The 23,505-nt window shown below is 42.5% G+C and overlaps 1 protein-coding gene across 2 annotated transcripts in view; it reads left to right on the top strand.

The window, feature by feature from the left end:
- LOC129838720 (synapsin-3-like) overlaps positions 1–22,907 on the top strand; it is a 139,881-nt gene extending 116,974 nt beyond the window's left edge. For both annotated transcript variants that reach the window (XM_055905876.1, XM_055905875.1), the window contains exons 8-14: positions 2,091–2,233; positions 3,125–3,199; positions 3,547–3,649; positions 18,251–18,382; positions 18,570–18,600; positions 18,757–18,919; positions 20,159–22,907. In XM_055905876.1, coding sequence (XP_055761851.1) covers positions 2,091–2,233; positions 3,125–3,199; positions 3,547–3,649; positions 18,251–18,382; positions 18,570–18,600; positions 18,757–18,919; positions 20,159–20,282 — 771 coding nt within the window. In that variant the 3' untranslated portion in view covers positions 20,283–22,907. The remainder of the gene's footprint in view (positions 1–2,090; positions 2,234–3,124; positions 3,200–3,546; positions 3,650–18,250; positions 18,383–18,569; positions 18,601–18,756; positions 18,920–20,158) is intronic.
- Positions 22,908–23,505: the final 598 nt, after the last annotated feature.

Raw genomic sequence — 23,505 nt, 5'->3', positions numbered from 1 at the left:
CATCATCAATGCCCTTGCTGATGGAAGGAGGTTTTTACTCAAAATCTCACAATACATTGCCCCATTCATTCTTTCCTTTACACGGATCAGTCGTCCTGGTCCCTTTGCAGAAACAGAAACAGCCCCAAAGCATGATGTTTCCACCCCCATGCTTCACAGTAGGTAGGGTGTTCTTTGGATGCAACTCAGCATTCTTTGTCCTCCAAACACAACGAGTTGAGTTTTTACCAAAAAGTTCCATTTTGGTTTCATCTGACCATATGACATTCTCCCAATCTTCTTCTGGATCATCCAAATGCTCTCTAGCAAACCTCAGACGGGCCTGGACATGTACTGGCTTAAGCAGGGGGACATGTCTGGCACTGCAGGATTTGAGTCCCTGGCGGCGTAGTGTGTTACTGATGGTAGGCTTTGTTACTTTGGTCCCAGCTCTCTGCAGGTCATTCACTAGGTCCCCCCGTGTGGTTCTGGGATTTTTGCTCACCGTTCTTGTGATCATTTGGACCCCACGGGGTGAGATCTTGCGTGGAGCCCCAGATCGAGGGAGATTATCAGTGGTCTTGTATGTCTTCCATTTCCTAATAATTGCTCCCACCGTTGATTTCTTCAAACCAAGCTGCTTACCTATTGCAGATTCAGTCTTCCCAGCCTGGTGCAGGTCTACAATTTTGTTTCTGGTGTCCTTTGACAGCTCTTTGGTCTTGTCCATAGTGGAGTGTGGAGTGTGACTGTTTGAGGTTGTGGACAGGTGTCTTTTATACTGATAACAAGTTCAAACAGGTGCCATTAATACAGGTAACTAGTGGAGGACAGAGGAGCCTCTTAAAGAAGAAGTTACAGGTCTGTGAGAGCCAGAAATCTTGCTTGTTTGTAGGTGACCAAATACTTATTTTCCGCCATAATTTGCAAATATTTTTTTTTTAAATCCTACAATGTGATTTTCTGGATTTTTTTTCCCTCATTTTGTCTGTCATAGTTGAAGTGTTCCTATGATGAACATTACAGGCCTCTCTCATCTTTTTAAGTGGGAGAACTTGCACAATTGGTGGCTGACTAAATACTTTTTTGCCCCACTGTATATCTTTACCATAGTAGACCTCTTCATCGCACTTGAGAATTGGGCCACAGGAGAGAAGAAGAGATGAGCTGAAAGGAGAGAGGAGTGTGGGTGGGAAATTGAGAGCATCGGTCCAATCCGTCTCTGTCCACAACAGCGCCTCACTGTTGCCACCGACTCCCACTGCATGGTGGATGAATCATAATACCAAAGATAACAGCCAGAGGGGATGATAATGAGAGTCAATGGAGGGAATATGAAGGGAATGTCCAGGACCCTGGCTGCTGTCATCATACATCATATGGATGATGTACATTCAGACAGCTATACATTACAGGCTGTTGATTTATGGCTGTCTACTACTCCTCTGCCCCTTTTCCTGTGGTCTGAGGGAGTTTCTGGAGTGTTGTAATCCCTCTTTTGTTAGCTATCGATACAGACATATCTGGTTGGTAATTGAGTGTCTTAGGCATAGTGTGCCTGTCAGTTATTATATTGCATCAGACCTGTTTACATTAAAAAGAGAAAATATACTGTAGATTAGCATGTACTGTATGAAAAAAAGGAGTCTACAGAATTGGACTGTTTGTACCTCCTTGGATAAGTTGTGGGTCGATTGTATTTAGCTACTGTTTGTCATTTCCATCAAAATGTTGTCTGGCATATTAGTGGTGGAAGAGGTGAGTTTACTCCCTTACTATGTAAAGGGATTTTGAGCACCTACTATAGGTGGGAACGCGCTATATAAATGCAATCAATTATTACTGTACTGTCTGTATATGAAGTCATTGTGTACCTGATGAACTCTCATGGATGTGAGAAACATGCAGCTCCTAAAATCCTAACATTTTCCAGAGAGGAAGCTTTTCATTGTCCTGTCTGTGTTGGATTTACATTCCTGTGGGATTCCAACAGTCTACTTCAGCGCCTGTCTCATCGTTTTTATAGCATGTTTGGTAATTAACCATCACAAGGCACCAATTAGGCATATCTTCCTGCCGATGAACTAATTAGTAGCGTCTTCCTGTTTCAGATCAAAGTGGAGAACGAACTTGACTTCCAGGATATTACCAGTGTGGTGGCGCTGGCCAGAACCTATGCCACCTCTGAGCCATACGTCCTGTCTAAATACGACATCAGGATCCAGAAAATCGGCAACAACTACAAGGCCTACATGTAAGTATGATGTAGTCTCTACGCTGTGTACACTGGGGTTTTGTCTGTGACTTGGACATGTCAGCAATGAATGTGACTAGAAGGAAACTATATGGCTTGCATGTGAATTACTTTACCAGAGAGAGAGAGGGGGAGAGATAGACATGGAAACAGAGACGGATGAAGGGAAACAGAAAAAGAGACAGAGACAAGCCCTAGAATAGTCCATCCTGCATACCAATATGAGTGTGGGAATTGGCCCATGGTACACCCTTCCCAGTCAGTGGAGCCGTGCAGGGCTCACCTACACAACAGCACCTTCTCTACCCAGGGACAACGAGCAGGGTTACACCCTGAACGGGCATTCCATTCTGTCTCCCAGAGGGAAGTGACAGCATCAGCCAACGTGACTGTGACCACTGGGCAACTTCAGCCTTATAGTCTCAATCTCAGTTTGAACTAATATAACCTTCTCTGAGTAACCAGCCACTTCAATTTCAAATGCTCAACAGCACCCTCTTGAATACAACAGACCTTTGCAATAAATGTAAAACAACATGCACAGTAACAATGAAAGTGGATCTACGCCCTTTCTACTGTCATGTTTCTCAATCCGAACAATTATTGCTTGACTAAAAGGAGTGGAATTTACCTCCTTATCTCAACTTATTTCCTGGGCACCAGTCATGAAAGCATGTCTCCAATTGACTGTTACACAAACATAATATAGACGTACATTGCGATCGTCATCAGTGTAGAATTCAGCGATAACATTTTCCCCTCAGGGTCTTCTGTTGAACTACAAAAACAAAACACAATGACTAAGCTTGCTTTCCATTCCGGTCCAGAGAATAGCTGAAAGCCTGATTCATTTCCTTGATTTTCTCTTGGATTTGGTCTCACCTTTTCTAGGAGGACGTCCATCTCAGGCAACTGGAAGGCTAACACAGGCTCAGCCATGTTGGAACAGATCGCTATGACGGACAGGTAAGATGGCCTATAGACACTCGGTTAGACCTAACAGATAAGCCTTATTATAAGAGATTCTGAAAGCTTAAAGATGTATTATTGTGTTTATTCATTTGCACACAAGTAATTACAAGACAATGTGATGAGAGTTTAGAAGGCAAGTGAAAAGTGCATGTGCAGGAGCGGTGGAGACGAACAAACCTGCGGGGCTTGTATGACCCCCCCCCCCCCTTCAAATACAGTTAAACAAGTTCTAAAGCATTATACCTGCAGGCTTTAAGTAAAGTGTTACCAAAAGTTGTTTTTCACTGCCCAGGTCTGTTTTGTAGTTGACAAGGACAGTTGTGGATGTCACTGTGTTCCAGATATCGCGTGTGGGTGGACTCCTGTGCCGAGATGTTCGGGGGCCTTGACATCTGTGCTGTGAAAGCCGTCCACGGAAAAGATGGCAACGACTACATTATCGAGGTCAGTTGATTCTTAGCATGTCTTAGCAAGTACTGTATAAGAAAATGAGACAGTATCTCTAGGCTTTCTCGTCCGGGGTAAAAAACAAAACAAACACAAGACATATCTCAAACAGACAGCCCATATCATGATCACTGTATGTGTTCCTAATATAATATTTGCCAGCCTGCATACAGCTAGAGGTAAATTGTAGTTATCAAATATTCTGAAGAATGTTCAGACAACATGTGGTGTTCAACATGTATGCTAACCCAGTTTGAATTGCATGAGTTATAATGAGCTCTTTAAACAGGGCGTGAGTAACAATGGATGATGATGAAAGATCATGTCAATTCCAGAAATATGTTTATTAAATCAGATTTCTCTGGTGGGCGATATCATTTTCAAAGTCGTCATGAAGTAATAGATTGCATTGACAGACAAGAGTTTGGCGGGCGATGGTGGAGGAAGAGGGCGCAGTCGGGATAGATCAGGCATGATTAGTCTGAGTCAGAGCAATGAAAGAATGATTACGCTGTTAGACCAAACACAACGATCTGAATTCATACAAAGGCATGGCTAGCCGGCTGCCCACGCTGTCTGTCTGTCTGTCTGTCTGCCTGTTTGCCTGTCTGCCGGTCTGCCTGTCGGTCTGTCTGCCGGTCTGTCTGCCGGTCTGTCTGCCGGTCTGTCTGCCTGTCTGCCTGTCTGTCTGCCTGTCTGTCTGTCTGCCTGTCTGTCTGTCTGTCTGCCGGTCTGTCTGCCGGTCTGTCTGCCGGTCTGTCTGCCTGTCGGTCTGTCTGTCTGTCTGTCTGTCTGTCTGTCTGTCTGAAGTCATAGATAACTGAGGAAAAGTTTTGTTTTCCTCAATTGGTTCAAATTGCAGAACTGAGGAGAAGATTTAGGGAGGACCATAGAGATCAAATATAGTGTTCTATTCTCTGGGGAGGACCGTGTGTATTCAAACCTGTGAAACTCAAGGGTTAGATAGACACAGACATACTGAGAAACAGAGATCTTATCATTGGAGTCAGTTGTGGTACACACTGCCTAAAGAAAGTCCACACCCCCCGCTTGGGTTTCTTCACATTTTGTGTTACAATGTGCAATTAAAATGGATTTAATTGTTATTTTTCGTCAACGATCTACACAAAATAGTCTACTCTAATGACAAAGTGAAAAAAGAGGAATGAAAAATAAAACACCAATATACCTTGATTAGATAAATATTCGCCCACTGAGACAATACATGTTAGAAACACATTTTTTTTAATAAGAGCTTTGCACACCTGCATTGTGCAATATTGCAATACTGCATTGTGCTTTTCAAAATTCTTCAAGCTCTGTCAAGGTGTTTTGGGATCATGGCTATTCAGCAATTTTCAAGTCTTGCCATAGATTTTCAGGCAGATTTAAGTCAAAACATTGTTTTCTTGGTAAGCAACTCCAGTGTAGATTTGGCTTTGTGTTGTAGGTTATTGTCCTGCTGAAAGGTGAATTCCTTTCCCAGTGTCTGGTGTAAAGCAGACTGAAGCAGGTTTTCCTCTAGGATTTTACCTGTGCTTAGCTCCATCCCGTTTCTTTTCATCTTGAAAAACTCCCCAGTCTTTGCCGATGTCAAGTACACCCATATCGTGATGCAGCCACCACCATGCTTGAAAATAAGGAGGCAGTTACCCAGTGATGTGTTGTGTTGGATTTGCCACAAACATAAGGCTTTGCATTTCCTGTAGGCCAAAAAGTGCATTCCTTTACCGTATTTTTCTGCAGTATTACTTCAGTGCCTTGTTGCATATTTGTATTTTATTTTACCTTTATTTAACTAGGTAAATTTAACTAGGCAAGTCAGTTAAGAAAAAATGCTTATTTTCTATGACGGCCTAGGAACAGTGGGTTAACTGCCTTGTTCAGGGGCAGAACGACAGATTTTTACCTTGTCAGCTTGGGGATTCAATCTTGCAACCTTTCGGTTACTAGTCCGACGCTCTAACCACTAGACTACCCGCCGCCCCTATACATATGCATGTTTTGGAATATTTTTCCCACATTTTTATTCAGTATATTTGTATTGTTCTTTTCACCTTATTGTGGAGTCATTACAATGTTGTTGATCCATACTCAGTCAATGGCCTCATGGTGACATCCCTAAGCAGTTTCCTTCCTGCAGCTTAGTTCAGAAGTACGACTGCATCTTTGATGTCTGTGTGTGTCTTATTTGTTATTGGTACCAATCTACCAATCACTGCCCTTCTTTATGAGGCTTTCAAAAAGCTCCCTGGTCTTTGTAGTTGAATCTGTGCTTGAAATTCAATACTTGACTGAGGGAACTTACAGATGTTCTATGTACTGTATGGAGGACAGAGGAAGGGGTAGTCATTAAAAAATGATTTTACACAGTTTGAGTCCATATAACTTATTATGTGATTTGTTAAGCCAAATGTCACTTCTGCACTAATTTAGGCTTGCCTAGACAAAGGGGGTGAATACTTATGCAATTACTATTTTAGTTATTTAATTTTTTATAACATTTACATTTAAATCTATCTCAATTCCACTTTGTAACGCAACAAAATGTGAAAAAGTTCAAAGGTTTATCATACACTACAGTTGAGGAACAATGGGAAAGTAATTCTGCTTTGAAAGTTGATACACTTGCAACCCCACTTTTGTGAAAATAGCCCTTGAATATTTTTGGTACTTCTACTGGAGAGCTCTTCTTTGTTTATAACCATTCAGCATCGTACACACCCTCTTAAGCCATTGCCCCACCCATCTCTTTAAGGATTCACATGTGAGGCCATATGCTAAACAGAGTGAGTATGGTAGTGTACTAAACAATCAAAGTTGCCAAGACTAAATGTATTTTTATACTACGTTTATCGACATGTCTGTAGACAGTTGTCGCAGTGACATCATGAACATTCTACTGTCGTCCGACATCAAACTTGTCATTGTCGTTATGAAAAAGTATAAACACAAAAACATCAGCAGCCTGGTGGTCCAAAATAGCATAACTGGTGTATTTTAACACCAATAAACCCATCTGTTTAAAAATGTATTTAGTATTTGTCAATCTAGCAAATCAGGCAACCAAAAGCAACTTTCTAAACAATGTTTTGGTTCGTTTCTAGCTTGTTAGCTAGCGAGCTAAACTTTAGTTAGCTGGCTAGCCTGTTAAATAATGTCATAACAAATAGCTGACAACGTCTTAACTTTAGCTAATTTGTATTCATTATTACAGCAAAATAAACTCACAACAAGATCATTATTTACAAGTTAATGCCGAGCTAGTTACAGATAATAGCTTATGGTTGTGAGTGTGACAAAATAAAAGCAGGGCATTCTACCAAAGAATTTTTGAACTTGGACAATGTCTCGTTGGCCTAACGTTATATCCCAAATTGAATTTGGTGCAGGTCATGTTGTTCTTCATATTACCGTCTCTGGTAAACACACACTATATCAAATACAATCAAAGTGTATTTGTCACATGCACAGGATAAAGATGGTGTAAACGGTACAGTGAAATGGTTACTTGCATAGTGGAGTCTTTTTGTTTAGACATGTTGCTAGCTAGCTAAACAATGACCCATAATCCCAACTCATAATGTTAATACGTGCATGAATCTGCTGGTAGCTAACCAACTAGTTCAATGTTAGCTAGTTATAACTAGCAATGCAAATGGCTCTGAGATACTAATAATATTACTGCACAGATCATACATGTAACGTTAGCTAGCGAGCCAGCAAGCTACTGTTCCCTAGCTAGCTAACAGTACGTTATAACTTGCAATGAAAACAACTTTCTGACAAATTAGAAACGGATAATATCTGAAAATGTAGCTAGCTAGACTCTCTTACCCGTATACATGGATGGACGCTTCTCCCTCTCTGTCACGGATGCCATGGTTGCCCTTAGTTTGAAGATGTAATCCGGAGACAGGTATTCTATACAACAGCCTTCTGTGTGTTCTCTTTTCGACTCCCTCTGCATATTTGCAATCAAACGCCATCATTTTCTCCATCGCCTTAGCTATCTGCTTCCACCTTGCATTCCACTGATTTCGAAACTCGGTCCTCCAGAAAGTGGAGACCAACACTTTTTCAGTTCTTGAGAACCACCCAATGAGAATGGTACAATAAGTGCCTTTGTGCGACAGACATTATCACACCCCATAACAACCTCTGGCCGGGTTTACTTTGCGCTGCTGGGCAGCACGGCATGGCGAGCACTTGTTGCTGTAGAACACATCTGTTTAAAAGGAGCAGATACACCGTTACACCGACCAGGCACTTCCTGTTGTTCCACTTAGCTCACATTGACTCCAGACACGGCCTATAGCTACAACCACGCACAATACACAGAGATAACTGCATTGCCCTAACCTGACGTTATCGGACAAGCGAAGAAACACAGGCAGGCACACACACACACAACATACATACATACATACACACACACATACATACATACACACAGAAGCTTCGGCAGACCGAGAAACGTGCATGGTCGTGACCTGACGTACTGTATTGGGACTGGTAAAAACATGACGTAGTGCAGCCGTCTCAGTGCTTAGGTAGCCCCATCTCTCACAACCGGCCCAGCGTCTCGTTTCCTCCAGACAAGCCTGGTTTATCTCCTCTCACAGGGCAGTTTATGGACCGACCGGTGGGAAGAGGAAGGGGTGGGATAGGAGGAAGAGGAAAGAGCTGGTTGTGTGAGAGTGTGTGTGGATTGGACAATCGAGACAATTCAGAGGGGTGCGTGTGTGCGCGCGCATGTGTGTGCGTGCTTGTGCACACGTGTCTGTTTGTGTGCGTGTGTGCATATGCATGCTTATGTGTGCTAGCTCGCACCTGTTTGTGTGTGTGTGTGTGTTTGCTGCACACCTGCACAGTTGATTTACAGTGCAACTGCCAGCTGTTGTGAGTAACTGTCCCTGGTGCAGCAGGCCAAGCTGAACCCATTTGTAAGCCACTGTTTTTGATGAATAGTTCTGTTCCCAGTGTTAATTTATTTCATATAGCAGGTGTTACCTATACTTTTGATCTCATGGAAAAACACAACAGATTTACTATGCCAATTTAACCTACTTTCCTTGGTTGCATTCCATAAATCATTAGACTTTTCCAGTTGCAGATGGTGATTCGACATCATTTCGGTGCTAACCTGTTTGTGATATGGTGTACTATAGGCTATTGTATTTATGTATCTACCACAGTATACATTTCTTCAAAAACACACTTTCTGGCATTCTTCAACGGTCCTTATTAAATATAAGTCATTAAACTCACTGTACCACTGAAAGGAGGAAATTAAGGACAAGCATACAATGGACTCCTCTGTGCTTTTCCTCTAAACACATTACCATGTACTAATACAGCAATGGAAGTTAGGAACACTCATGAATGTTAGTTAAAATGAGATAAACACTTCATAATGGGTTTATCTTAAAACCGGTAGAACAACAGGAATGTTCTCGTACAGGAACCGAAACCAGTTTTGCTTTGACTGACCTTTAACCTTGAGAGGTTACTGATGAGACCCCAAAATGTTTTAGCATTTACTCATTCACGTAAACAGTTTTCAAAACGCTTAAGAAGGGTATTTCCGCATCGTCATCGTCATCTCAGATCACACACACACATCACTCTCCAATGTGGTTTGTTTATGTGCAACCCCCTCATGGGCAGTTAGATGTAAAATGACCTCTCGGTCCGGTACTCTGAGATGTCCATATTTAGCTTGCTCTCTTAGACTGATGTTTCTAGGGTGGAGGCCAGCCTCCCACCTACCCATCTGTCATCCTCTTTCTCTCTTCCCATTGTGGGAAGGGCTTATAACCAATGTGTGTGTGTGACACACTGCATTCTTATTTGAACGGCCCACGGGGTCTTAGAGGTCTGAGACAGACAGGGATCGCAGCAGTGACACAGTCACGTAACAATGTTCTGTGACAAGGAGAGTTCTACACAGACACACACACACACACACACACTGTGGCGGCAGGTAGCCTAGCGGTTAGAGCGTTTTGCCAGTAACTGAAAGGTCGTTAGTTTGAATTCCAGAGGCGACGAGGTGAAAAATCTGTCTGTGCCCTTGAGCAAGGCACTGAACCCTAATTTCTCCACGGTCGCTGTTGATAATGGCAGACCTTGGCTGTGACCCCACTCTCCAAGGGTGTCTCAGGGGGTGTTGGGATATGTAAAAAGCACATGTTTTATAAGCAACAACCAAATTACACACACCCCTCGACTTGGTGGCATTTAATTAGTGTGAATGGGAACATAGCAATATTGCTGTTTGTGTTCCAGACAGACATTACACATGGTGCCAGGTCGCCGTTGTAAATGAGAACTTGTTCTCAACTGGCCTACCTGGTTAAATAAAGGTGAAATAAAAAAAATGGTGACACCTCCCATTAATGAAAAGTAATGGGTGTTTACATTCGCTTCATATAGAATCCACTGGTACTGATCTCAACATGTGGGTCATTCCACTAATTCGGTGCCTTTTGAGTGTAACATTTTTTAAACATTTTGTCACAGAGCAAGAACAATTTCATAACATGTTTTCAGATCTCGAGGTTAAATACATAAATGACTATAGTAAGTGCCTATTAAGTGCCAAATAAAGTCACAGGGTTGACGATTTCATCTTAAATCAGCCATAAATCCCCTTGTGACAGGGTGAATGGAAGCTTGTTGTGTGCAACAGGGAGTAGCAATTTAATGGAAGCTTCGCAAAAAAAAGTAGATTGTTAAAACTTTTCTAGTCTGTATCTATGTGTATTCCAGGAAGCCTGGTGAAGTTCCATGGCAGAAATCAGCTCAAGAGGTGTTGGAACCCGGTGTAAATCAGTGATACCTCGCAACACATCAAACCGATCAAATACCTTGCTTGGGCGGAGCTCCAGATTAGTTTCGTAGGAGCAACAGTTGTGAGGACAAAGATATTCAACAAAACAAGCACTGGTGACAAAACATTTTGGAGATGCATGACATATGATAAGCTGCGAAACGGGATTCACATAGCTGATATACCGAGAGAGAGCGACAATCAAATATAACAGATTGGAGATCTTACAACTAGGAAATGTTCATTTGAGAACACAACACAGAAACACAGACCCATTAGAGACAGAACACCTTCCCCTCTTTATTGCTGCATTGTGATATGTGATTAATCAACAAAAACAATAGTTGATTTCAAATTATATTTTAACAATTAAAATACCACACCGTGGCAGGTAGGCTAGCGGTTAAGATCGTTGTGGCAGTATCCAAAAGGTTGCTTGAATTCCTGAGCCGACGAGGTAAAAAATCTGTCGGTGCCCTTGAGCAAGGCACTTAACCCTAATTGCTCTTGTAATTCACTCTGTATTGGAGCGTCTGCTAAATGACTCAAATGTAAAGAATCAACACTTCATCAATTCAAAATGTGCGAATAAGCTAACTTGTATGTAAAGAGTAAGATGGCGCCGGAGTAGAAGGCAGACGTTTATTTGCGTTGTTTGTAACATACTTTTTAAACTTACTTTGTACGTAATGTTGCCGCTACGGGCTCTTGTGACCGAAAATAACTTCTGGACATCAGGACTGCGATTACTCACCACGGACTGGCAGAAACCTTTTTTCCTTTAACGAGTCTGACGAGGCCGACGTGAACGATATACTGCTTTCTCGGGAACAGACCCAGATCTCCGTGATTTGCATGAAGAGGAGGTGGAGAAAAAGGGGCCGGAGGGCGGGCTGCCTTCTAAGAATTCGTAGGCGATCTAATAAACCCCTACTTCCTTCCATTCTGCTAACAAACGTGAAATCTTTGGATAATAAAATAGATGACTTACGTGGAAGACTAAACTACCAACTGGACATTAAAAACTGTAACATCTTATGCTCCACGGGGTCGTGGCTGAACGACGACACTATCAACATAAAGCTGGCTGGTTATATGCTGTACCGGTAGGATAGAACAGCGGGGTCTGGTAAGACAAAGGGCGGCGGACTATTTATTTTGGTGAAAAACAGCTGGTGCACAATATCTAAGTAAGTCTCGAGCTATTGCTCGCCCAAGGTAGAGTATCTCATGATAAGCTGAGACCACAATATCTACCTAGAGTTTTCATATGTATTTTCCGTAGCTGTCCGTAGCTGTCCGTAGCTGACTGTTTATCACAGTCAGAGGCTGGCACTAAGACAGCATTGGAAGAGCTGTATTGCGTCATAAGAAAACGCTCACCTAGAGGCGGAGCTCCTAGTGACCAGGGACTTTAAGGCAGGGAAACTTAAATCCATTTTACCAAATTTCTATCATCATGTTAAATGTGCAACCAGAGGAAAAGAAACTCTGCACCACCTTTACTCCACACAGAGAGACGCGTACAAAGCTCTCCCTCGCCCTGCATTTGGCAAATCTGACCATAATTCTATCCTCCTAATCCCTGTTTACAAGCAAAAATTAAAGCAGGAAGTACTAGTGACTAGATCAATAAAAAAGTGGTCAGATGAAGCAGATGCTAAGCTACAGGACTGTTTTGCTAGCACAGACTGGAATATGTTCCGGGATTCCTCTGATGGCATTGACACCACATCAGTCACTGGCTTCATTAATAAGTCCATCGATGACGTCATCCCCACAGTGACCGTATGTACATACCCCAACCAGAAGCCATGGATTACAGGCAACATCTGCACTGAGCTAAAGGCTAGAGCTGCCGCTTTCAAGGAGCCGGAAGCTTATAAGAAATCCCGCTATGCCCTCCGACGAACCATCAAACATGCAAAGAGTCAATACAGGACCAAGATCGAATCGTACTACACTGGCTCTGACGCTCGTCGGATGTGGCAGGGCTTGCAAACCATTACAGACTACAAAGGGAAACACTGCCGAGAGCTGCCCAATGACACGAGCCTACCAGACGAGCTAAACTACTCGCTTCGAGGCAAATAACACTGAAATATGTATGAGAGCACCAGCTGTTCTGGAAGACTGTGTGATCACGCTCTCCGCAGCCGATGTGAGTAAGACCTTTAAACAGGTCAACATTCACGAGGCCGCAGGGCCAGACGGATTGCCAGTGCATGTACTGCGAGCATGCTCTGACCAACTGGCAAGTGTCTTCACTGACATTTTCAACCTCTCCCTGTCTGAGTCTGTAATACCAACATGTTTTAAGCAGACCACCATAGTGCTTGTGCCCAAGAACACTAAGGTAACCTGCCTAAATGATTACCGACCCGTAGCACTCACGTCTGTAGCCATGAAGTGCTTTGTAAGGCTGGTCATGGCTCACATCAACATCATTATCCCAGAAACACTAGACCCACTCCAATATGCATACCGCCCCAAAAGATCTACAGATGATGCAATCTCTATTGCACTCCACACTGCCCTTTTCCCACCTGGACAAAAGGAACACCTATGTGAGAATGCTATTAATTGACTACAGCTCAGCGTTCAACACCACAGTGCCCTCAAAGCTCATCACTAAGCTAAGGACACTGAGACTAAACACCTCCCTCTGCAACTGGATCCTGGACTTCCTGACGGGCCGCCCCCCAGGTGGTAAGGTTAGGTAACAACACATCCGCCTCGCTGATCCTCAACACAGGGGCCCTTCAGGGGTGCGTGCTTAGTCCGCTCCTGTACTCCCTGTTCACTCATGACTGCACGACTCCAAAACCATCAAGTTTGCCGATGACACCACAACAGTGATCACCGACAACGATGAGACAGCCTATAGGGAGGAGGTCAGAAACCTGGCCATGTGGTGCCAGGACAACAACCTCTCCCTTAACGTGATCAAGACAAAGGAGATGATTGTGGACTACAGGAAAAAGAGGACCGAACACTGTCATCGACGGGGCTGCAGTGGAGCAGGTTGAGAGCTTCAAGTTCCTTGGTGTCCACATCACCAACAAACTAACATGGTCCAAGGTTCTACAGCTGCACCATCGAGAGCATCCTGACTGGTTGCATCACTGCCTGGTATGGCAACTGCTCAGCCTCCGACCGCAAGGCACTACAGAGGGTAGTGCGAACGGCCCAGTACATCACTGGGGCCAAGCTTCCTGCCATCCAGGACCTCTATACTAGGCAGTGTCAGAGGAAGGCCATAAAAATTGTCAAAGACTCCAGCCACCCCAGTCATAGACTGTTCTCTCTGCTACCGCACGGCAAGCGGTGCCAAGTCTAGGTCCAAGGCTTCTAAACAGCTTCTACCCCCAAGCCATAAGACTCCTGAACACCTAATCAAATGGCTACCCAGACTATTTGACTGAAACGGAACGCTGCACACCCAGTAGACCTACAGCAGGGTTGGACTGATCCGATTGTAATAGGTTTATACACTGTGTGATGTTTAACTGTATTTTTTGTGTACATTTGTTAACATACAGTGCCTTCGGAAAGTATTCAGACCGCTTGACTTTTTCCACATTTTGTTACAACCTTATTCTAAAATCTATTAAATCGTTTTTTTCCTCATCAATCTACACACAATACCCTATAATGACAAAGGTAATTGTATTAAAAATGGAAATATCACATTTACATAAGTATTCAGACCCTATACTCAGTACTTTGTTCAATCTTGGTTTCATCAGACCTGAGAATCTTGTTTCTCATGGTCTGAGAGTCCTTTAGGTGCCTTTTGGCAAACACCAAGCGGGCTGTCATGTGCCTTTTACTGAGGAGTGGCCTCCGTCTGGCCACTCTACCATAAAGGCCTGATTGGTGGAGTTGCTGCAGAGATGGTTGTCCTTCTGGAAGGTTCTCCCACCTCCACAGAGGAACTCGGGAACTCTGTCAGAGTGATCATTGGTTTGGGTTCTTGGTCACCTCCCTGACCAAGGAAGACACGGTGTTCTTGGGAACCTTCAATGCTGCAGAAATGTTTTGGTACCCTTCCCCAGATCTGTGCCTCAACACAATCCTGTCTCGGAGCTCTACGAACAATTCCTTCGACCTCATGGCTTGGTTTTGCTCTGACATGCACTGTCAACTGTGGGACCTTATACAGACAGGTGTGTGCCTTTCCAAATCATATCCAATCAATTGAATTTACCACAGGGGGATTCCAATGAAGTTGTAGAAACATCTCAAGGATGATCAATGGAAACAGGATGCACCTGAGCTCAATTACAAGTCTCATAGTGTCTGAATACGTATGTAAATAAGGTATCTGTGTTTTATTTTTAATAAATTTGCTAAAAAATCGAAATACCTGTTTTCACTTAGTCATTATGGGTTAATGTGTGTAGATTATGAGGAAAGCATTTATTTAATCTATTTTAGAATAAGGCTGTAACGTAACAAAATGTGGAAAAAGTCAAGGGGTCCGAATACTTTCCGAAGGCACTGTAGGTAGGTCTACACATATAACTCATGGCATATAGGATATATTCCTTCATCTGCAAACAGGCTTTCATTGCTTTCGATATCTGAGGACAGAAAAAAATCACAAAGAAACAGGCTTCATTATACTCAAATTTGACAGCACTAAATATGATGTTGCTATTATTTGTTGAGGGCACTGCGCTCTACTGGCTACAATCATACCTCACAAACCGGACCCGCTACATCTCTCTCAATGGCCACACTTCAGACTCAGCTGCAGTTATAGAGAGTGTCCCCCAGGGCTCTGTGCTGGGTCCCTTACTCTTCCTCATCTACATCCTCCCCCTTGGTCAGATCCTCTGTCACTTCAACCTAGACTTCCACTGCTATGCCGATGACACCCAGATCTACCTCAGCACCAAATCCCTCCTCAACCCACCTCTGCCCCACATTGAATCCTGCCTCTCTGCAATAAAAACAACACAACAACACTCCTTAAGCTCAACAGTGATAAAACAGAACTCCTCCTCCACCCTCACCAAAGCTGGCAACCTCACCCTCATCATTGACGACACCACTGTCTCTCCCTCCCTCCATGCACTAAACCTTGGCGCAATCCTGGACTCCAAACTCTCATTTGCCCACCACATCAGACAGACTGTCAAAACCTCATTCTCCCACCTCCGCAACATTGCCAAAGTCAGGTCTTTCTTCTCCCGTCCTGCCGCTGAAACTCTCATACGCGCATTCATCTCCTCCCGTCTTGACGACTGCATCTCACAACTCTCCAGCATCAACTCAAGCTCCCTCCATAAGGTTCAAAATTCCTCACCCACACCAAGTCCTGGCAGCACTTCGGTGACAGGGCCTTCTCTAGGGTTGTTCCTAGGCTCTGGAACTCCCTTCCTCCAGCCATCCATGACTCAGATTCCATTACTATCTTTCAGTCTCTCCTAAAGCCCCACCTCTTTGACAAGGCCTACCCTTAAGGCTCCCCCTTCCACACACCCGTACAAGCAAAGAAATATACTACCAAGACACTTCTATCTTCACCATACTGAGCAGCACCTAACCCTTACCCTACACCGGGTTCATATCCAAATCCCAAATCCCAACCCATACACTGATTCATTACACTCTTTCCCTTCTTTGAGCCCACCCCTCTCTTTATTCATGTTTTGTTTAGTCTGATGCTTTGATTTGACTCCTGTTGTTTTTCTTTTTCATTTCTATAATTGTAAAGCGACTTTGGGTCCTTGAAAAGCGCTATATAAGTATGTATATGTATATGTATTATTATCAAGCCGTATTCGACTGAAATCGTTTGCGCGGATAGTTCGACAACATCTGTGTGAGAATTTTGGCACACATACTTAGGCATGAATCTGGCACTTGCCATTTCACATAAACATTACACACTATCATAGCAATCACTTAGCTAAAGTAATCAAACAACAGTAGCCTCTTTGGAGTTTCTGTATTGCCCGGCCGAGTACAGAGTGCACCGTTTCCAACCCGTAATCTTTCCATTCCAGAATACAGTGTCCAGACCAGCAGCAGAGAACACTGTGCAGCCCAATAAAAGAGGAGAAAAACAACACCTCTCCTCTATGTTCTAATACTAAAGGGCAACTAACTGCAGCCTTGTCATCTGCTAGATGAGTCTATATCCCAATAAATCACCAGGGTGTAACCGGTACTCTGGCTGCCACTGCACCACATTTGAAGTGGCTCCTGGCTTGCAGTGGGCCCCGGCTGCAGCTGCCAGTCCTCCAGGGCACAGTGAGTCCCCGTCTCAGTCCCGGCCCCTTATGAGCAGTGGTGGAAAAACGACTCAATTGTCATACTTGAGTAAAAGTAAAAGATACCTTAGTAGAAAATGACTCAAGTAAAACTGAAAGTCATCCAGTAAAATACTACTTGAGTAAAAGTAAAAGATACCTTAGTAGAAAATGACTCAAGTAAAACTGAAAGTCACCCAGTAAAATACTACTTGAGTAGAAGTCCAGAAGTATTTGGTTTTAAATATACTCAATTATCAAAGTAAATATTATTGCTAAATATACTTAAGTATCAAAAGTAAAAGGACCAGTATAAATCATTTCAAATTCCTTAAATGAAACAAACCAGACTTCATCATTTTCTTTTTTTTTTTTGTTTACAGATAGCCAGGGGCACGCTCCAACACTTAGACATAAGTGCTTTTGGGTGTCAGGGAAAATGGTTGGAGTAAAATGTACATCATTTTCTTTAGGAATGTAGTGAAGTAAAAGTAAAAATGTAAAAAATTGTAAAGTACAGATACCCCAAAAAACGACTTAAGTAGTACTTTCAAGTATTTTTACTTAAGTACTTTACACCACTAGTTATGACTAAGGGGCCACACTGCCAGGCACATCACCTGCCCAGTTCTCTTCCTTCTACCCATCTCCCAGCTCTCCCAGCTGCACACACGCACACACACACACGCGCACGCACACATACATACAGACACTCGCCTGTGTACACTGTGTACAAGGGGCACATGGATAAAAGGAGTTATGTCTGTTTACAGTGTGCTCTGGCCACAATGCGTGCAGTGGCCTGATACCGCTCTGGGGACATGACACATGCATTCTGCTGGCAGTGTTCCCTCTGTTCTCTCCCTCAGCCTGTGAGACAGGCTTTCCTCTGTTTGTTTTGGTTCTCATTTGGCACGACCCTCTCATGCAGAGGACAGCATGGCTGGTGGATTGGTGGAGAGCCACATGCTTTGCGGAGATGGTTTCAACCAAAGCAGCACATGTGTTGTGAGTTGAAATGCTACGGTGGGAAAAGTTTATGTTGAGTCAATTATCTATGTGGCCGTGCCATGTCCTGACATCCAGTATCCACCCATAAGTTATGAAATAAGTACTAAATGTACTGAAATAATGGCCGTAATATTTTGATGTAATAATATGTCACATCAATAAGACACATCTCTCATGTTTGTGCCTGTAGTACTATAGTATAGTATAGTATACACTATAGTATACACATATACACATATCAGCAGTCACTGTGCTCTAACATCAAAACTGCTGTGAATTTCACCCCCTCGCCATCATCTTCATCAGGCATAGCTGCTCAAATAAGATGTCCAATACTGCTCTCTAGTGGCAAGAATGAAGTCAATCACGTTGAATGGATTTACAGTGAATTTCCCATTTACTTGCATTGACTCAGTCTAGAATCCCTGCCAATACGGTCCGTGTTGTTGTTCTTCACTCTGATTGGTGTACCTCTCCTGTGTCATCTAGGTGATGGACAGTTCCATGCCTCTGATTGGTGAGCACGTGGAGGAGGACAGGCAGCTGATCACTGATCTAGTGATCAATAAGATGTGCAGCGTGCTGCTCGGGATCAACACACCACAGCCCAGCGCTGTGAAGGTAAATCTCTTTCACCTCCTGTCCAGAGTGTAACACTATTATGGATTTGCATTTGAATTTATTATCTAGATTTGATCTCAAAAGTAATGAAGAATTGCTTCAAATAAGCCCTTGTGTAGAGACTATATCAAACCAACCATGCATCATGCACTATTACTGTCCATTTTCAATGCTTTTCATTTCACAGCCACAGACGACCCAGCCAAGAAGGGCCCAAGGTAAAGAGACCTCCATCGACATCTTTTCACCAGTTTGATTGCTACAACATTTGATTGCTGTTGTGGTGAATATGAATATTATGATAGTGTTGAGAAATACACATAGTGGTGCCTTGAGTCTCTGAGACGAAACACGAGTCTGTGTTTGCTCTGCAGGTGGGCATCGCTCTGGCTCTAGTTCTCCCTCCCAGTCAGCCCAGGGTTCTCCTCAGCGAGCCCGCTCAGCTAACACCTCCCCCAGCCAGGCCTTCCAGCCCGGACCCATCCCACCTCCCGTCGCCTCCGGCCCCGGCTCCCAGAAACAACCTCCTCAACTGAAGTAAGTCAACGCGTCAAATGCCTTAAATCTCATCTCCATGGTCATAGCTGATGTTAACATGGGTGTGTAATACTAATATTAACTTAACAGAAGAATATAATTAAGCAATAATGCATGAGGGGGTGTGGTATATGGCCAATATACCACGGCTGAGGGCTGTTCTTAAGCATGACTCAACGCGGAGTGCCTGGATGCATCCCTTAGCCATGGTATGTTGGCCATATACAACAATTCCCCAGGGTGCCTTATTGCTTTTATAAACCGGTTACCAACGTAATTAGAACAGTAAAAATACATATTTTGTCATACCCGTGGTATACGATGTGATGTACCACGGCTTTCAGCCAATCAGCATTCAGGGCTCAAACCACCCAGTTTAGAATTTAATATGTAGGCCATATACCACACCTCCTCGGGCCTTATTGCTTAATTAGAATAGTAAAGAACTCTACTGTACTAAGTACAAGATCTCTAGTAAAAGTTCTGTGAAAACCTTAAACTGTCGTCTTTTCATTAAAATCTTTACTTTCTGGGTAAAACTAGGAATATATCTACTTGGAGCAGATCTGTGCAGATGCCACAAATGGCTGCTAGATGGAGACATTGTATAGAGATTTCACCGCTCCTGTAGCTCGACACTTCCTGTTTACAGAAATACTCTATTATAATCTCTGACATGCCCACATTTGTTCCTGTTTAACAGCTGTTAATAAATGGCCTGCATTTACAGGATGCTCAGCTCCAGCCACCCCTTCAGATAATATGTGATAAAAGTGAAACTACCTCTTGAGTTTTGATTCTCTCGTAACTCCCTAGTTCAACGTGGATTGGCTGTACATGGCAAAGGGGTTGTCGGTTGGGCAATTTACAACTAGATTTCTCCACAACCATTGCCCAGTTTACCTCCTGGCTCGGATACACAACTAGTTTGACTGTATTTCTGTCCAAGCTGACAGTCGTTGGCTTTGCTATAATAAACATTAACATGTCTTCTAAGATTAAGCTCCTTTGTTCAAATCTTGTTGGCCTTAGAGAGCAAAGTGCACTAGTTTATTCCCTGTTGTGTGTGCTGTTGGCCAGCCTCTGTTGATCAAACTGCAGTAGCAAAGTTGGCAGAATATGATCCCCTCGGCCCTCTTCACACATGAATGCACGCAAACATACACGCACGTACATCCACCATCTCCATGTTGCATGCCCCTCAAGCCTCAGCCTCACTCTCACGTTCGCGCCTTGCAGCAAATCCCAGTCGCTCACCAACACCTTCACCGAGACCCTGAAAGGGAACGCCACGGACGACGAGGCCAAGGCAGAGACCATCCGCAGCCTGCGGCAGTCCTTCGCCAGCCTCTTCTCCGACTAACTTCAGCAGACTCCTCATATCCATCTGCCTACTATCAGCCGTTAGCCATCGGCCTCCAGAAGAGCTCCAAGATACCAATCTGTTACAGAGCGCGCTCAGTCAACCCACAGAGCAGAAGCTTCCTGTCCACCACTTCCTACTTCCTGTTCTTATCCATAAATGGCAGGTAGAGAGCATCCACCTCTCAGAATCATCCGTCAAATAAAAAAAAGACTAAATCGGGTTATAGTTCATCTTGTACTGCTTGGTTGGTGTGGTTCAGATGTCAGTTTGCATTCTGTTTGTCATTTCATCAAATGTTCATCATCTGATTCATTCTTTTGTTTTGGTCATAATGTGTTTATCAACTTCAAGGATCTTGATATACTTTGGAAGATAAAGGATATATTACAGTATTTAGAAATGACCCATAATAGTGTATGAGCTAGGTTCACCAGCAATGCTTAGCATCTTGCCAGTCTCATTACAGAAATACTATTGCCATGTCTTGTAGAGCCATACATATTGTTTGGCTGATTTAGTTACTATATAATAACTTCTGATTTTGCTTTGGCCTTTGATTACCAAAGTCATTTTTGATTAAAATTCCTTGTATTAGGTCAAAATAGTTTAGCCTATATACTTTACCTGTCAATTTGCAATTTTACGAGGTGGAAATATTATCTTAAGTCTTCCATCACAGACAATTCTTCCCTAAATTCTAAGCTTTATGAACTATCCAATGTAAATAGCGCTATGAACTATGTTTTAAATATTGGGCATTTGATTCACTACTATTCCCTTGCTGTGTATTGAAAGGTGAAAATATGTACATAACACAGAGAAGAAGTTCTGAAATCTTTGCTTCAATGGTTATACGATCAGTTACCTTTAATTCTGTACACACTGTAAGGTTGAAAATAGTCCTGGGAGAATTACGTTTACTTTTGATCCTTGGGTTTTGAACTTTGAAGCGTTGTCGACCTAAGAATAGACATGATTTGCAATGTGTTTATCTGTCTATAGCTTGCATCCACTTCAGGAAATGACAAAGTCGTCTCGTAACCTAATACTCAGCTAACACATATGCACAGATTATATCTACGGTAACGATACTATCTGATGTTAGCTGAGTGTCCATATTATTCCCCCCCCCAACTCATTATAATAGAGAAGGACAGACTAATCGCATGACTGGCTAGTTTATTATTTTGACTTTAAGTGCAAACATTTTAAGTCTCTGCGCCCAAATTGATTTTCTGTTTAAGGTATAATTTTTGACTGGTATGAAAAATGACAATTCTATTTGAATTGAATGTTGTCCCCATACTTTATTTGTAGTAATTGCACTTCAAGTCGCACTATCAGCAATATGGGTGAAATTAATCTTGCTCTCCAACTTGATTTAAATACATTTAACAGTTATTAAGATTGTCTTTTCACTTTCAAACTGTATTTATTGTCCTGAAACTGTATTTATTGTCCTAATAATACCTCATAGTAAGGTATTATTATCAAAATGGACCAAATTATGTGTTTGTATTTTAAAACTTGTGTGTTTGAATTATTTTGTCTCTGTTAAATGTGAAATGCTTCTACAATTCAAAGTACTGAATACTATGAAAAGCCATAACAAAACTATGATTTACTGAAAATCTTTTCTTTTTTTTCTTTTTTTTACAATATGGCCATGATGTTGATAAATCAAAATGTTTACTCGTTATCACTGTGAGTGTTAGTTGTGCTTCTAAGAATTCAATAATTTTGCTTCTACTAGTGTTGACTTAGTGTACATGGTATAATGCTGTAAACTTGTGAATACCACACCTCCATAGTGATTTATTTACTCATTTGTTAATTGACAATTTCAGTAAGCAAATAATGTTAATTAAGCACTGAAGAAATTCAGAATTGAGTGGTGATGAGGTCATCTAGTAACTACCTCAATTCCAGCAAGCTGTGATGCTAGTAGTGGTTACCACTAATACTCTGAAGTGGGTGGAATTAAGACAAAAAAAGGGAATGGCTTTCATTTGACCTAATCTGTATGTCTGCATGTAATCCTACAATTTTAATCCTAACATTCATACAGTAAATTTGATGTACTGTGCTGTCTCTCAAGTAGTTATTCTCTGTTAGTAAAAGGCAATACACCCATAGATGAGTCTGTTATCTACAGTCAATAACTAAATGAATATGACGTGGTTTTCATATCATGATTTACATTTACATGTCATTGCAATGAAGAATTAACGGCAATAGCCCTTAAAAGATGTGTGTTTCTTAAAGTGTGCCCGATGCCATTCAACAGATGCTCAGAAGTCATCTACACCACCGTTGACTAGCCGTCCTCCTCTCTTATTTCCTATCTAACAGAACTTACTGTCCCATGTCCTCTTATGATGAGCGTCTGCTGGAAGGCATTGTGTGCCCCCCTGTGTGTTACTGATATACGTGTGGCATGAAAACTGACCCCTGGTGTGCCTCTGGTGTAACAATGTCATGTAAATAATTGCTGTTGTCTGGCTGCTTATAATGTATGAAGTGTGTGATGCATAATGTGTGTTCGTGTTATTAATGCAAGCCATTTTAACATTGTTTTGTTATTTTGTTCAGTTTTTATTAAAAGTTACATATTTTATTACACTTACAGTGGTAAGTCTTTTATTTTTCGTATTGAAAAAGCAGCGTACAGTGCTGGGTAGCGATGATTATAAACCCCTTCTCCATTTCAGGTAGTGTAGAATGCATAGCATCATGTCCCCATTGTCTTTGTCTTAAGAAATACCCTGACACATGATCTTCAGGATGTGAAACTCATAGAACACAGAGGATTTACAAGGTGAGTGCCCACAAAGCAATTCATGACAACATTGGAATTATTGCCACTTTCCGTTGTCTCTGACTGTCTGTCACTTTCTATTTAAAGCATGCAACTTTATTAACTACCATCCACCCTCTTTCTGTTACTGAAGTCCCAGTTGAAGCAGTTTCATAGATTTCGGTGCGGGTGTCTGATCACAAAAAAGTCTTCTCCATTTAAGGCTGTTACTGTGAGTCCTCTGACTTCCCTTCAAAGCACACAACTGATTTATTGATAATCCCCAAATTCCTTCGACTCAGATTAGACATTTATTTGAGTTGGCGTGAGGTTTGTGTCTAGGAGTAGGGCAGGGGTAGGAAACTCTGTTCCTGGAGTGCCAGAGGTACTGCAGGATTTTATCCCATCTAGACACCACACTTA

The sequence above is a fragment of the Salvelinus fontinalis genome, chromosome 39 (genome assembly GCF_029448725.1).
Source record: "Salvelinus fontinalis isolate EN_2023a chromosome 39, ASM2944872v1, whole genome shotgun sequence".
Classification (NCBI taxonomy): domain Eukaryota; kingdom Metazoa; phylum Chordata; class Actinopteri; order Salmoniformes; family Salmonidae; genus Salvelinus; species Salvelinus fontinalis.
The sequence above is the reverse complement of the archived record's forward strand: the minus strand, read 5'-3'. Positions and strand labels throughout refer to the sequence as shown.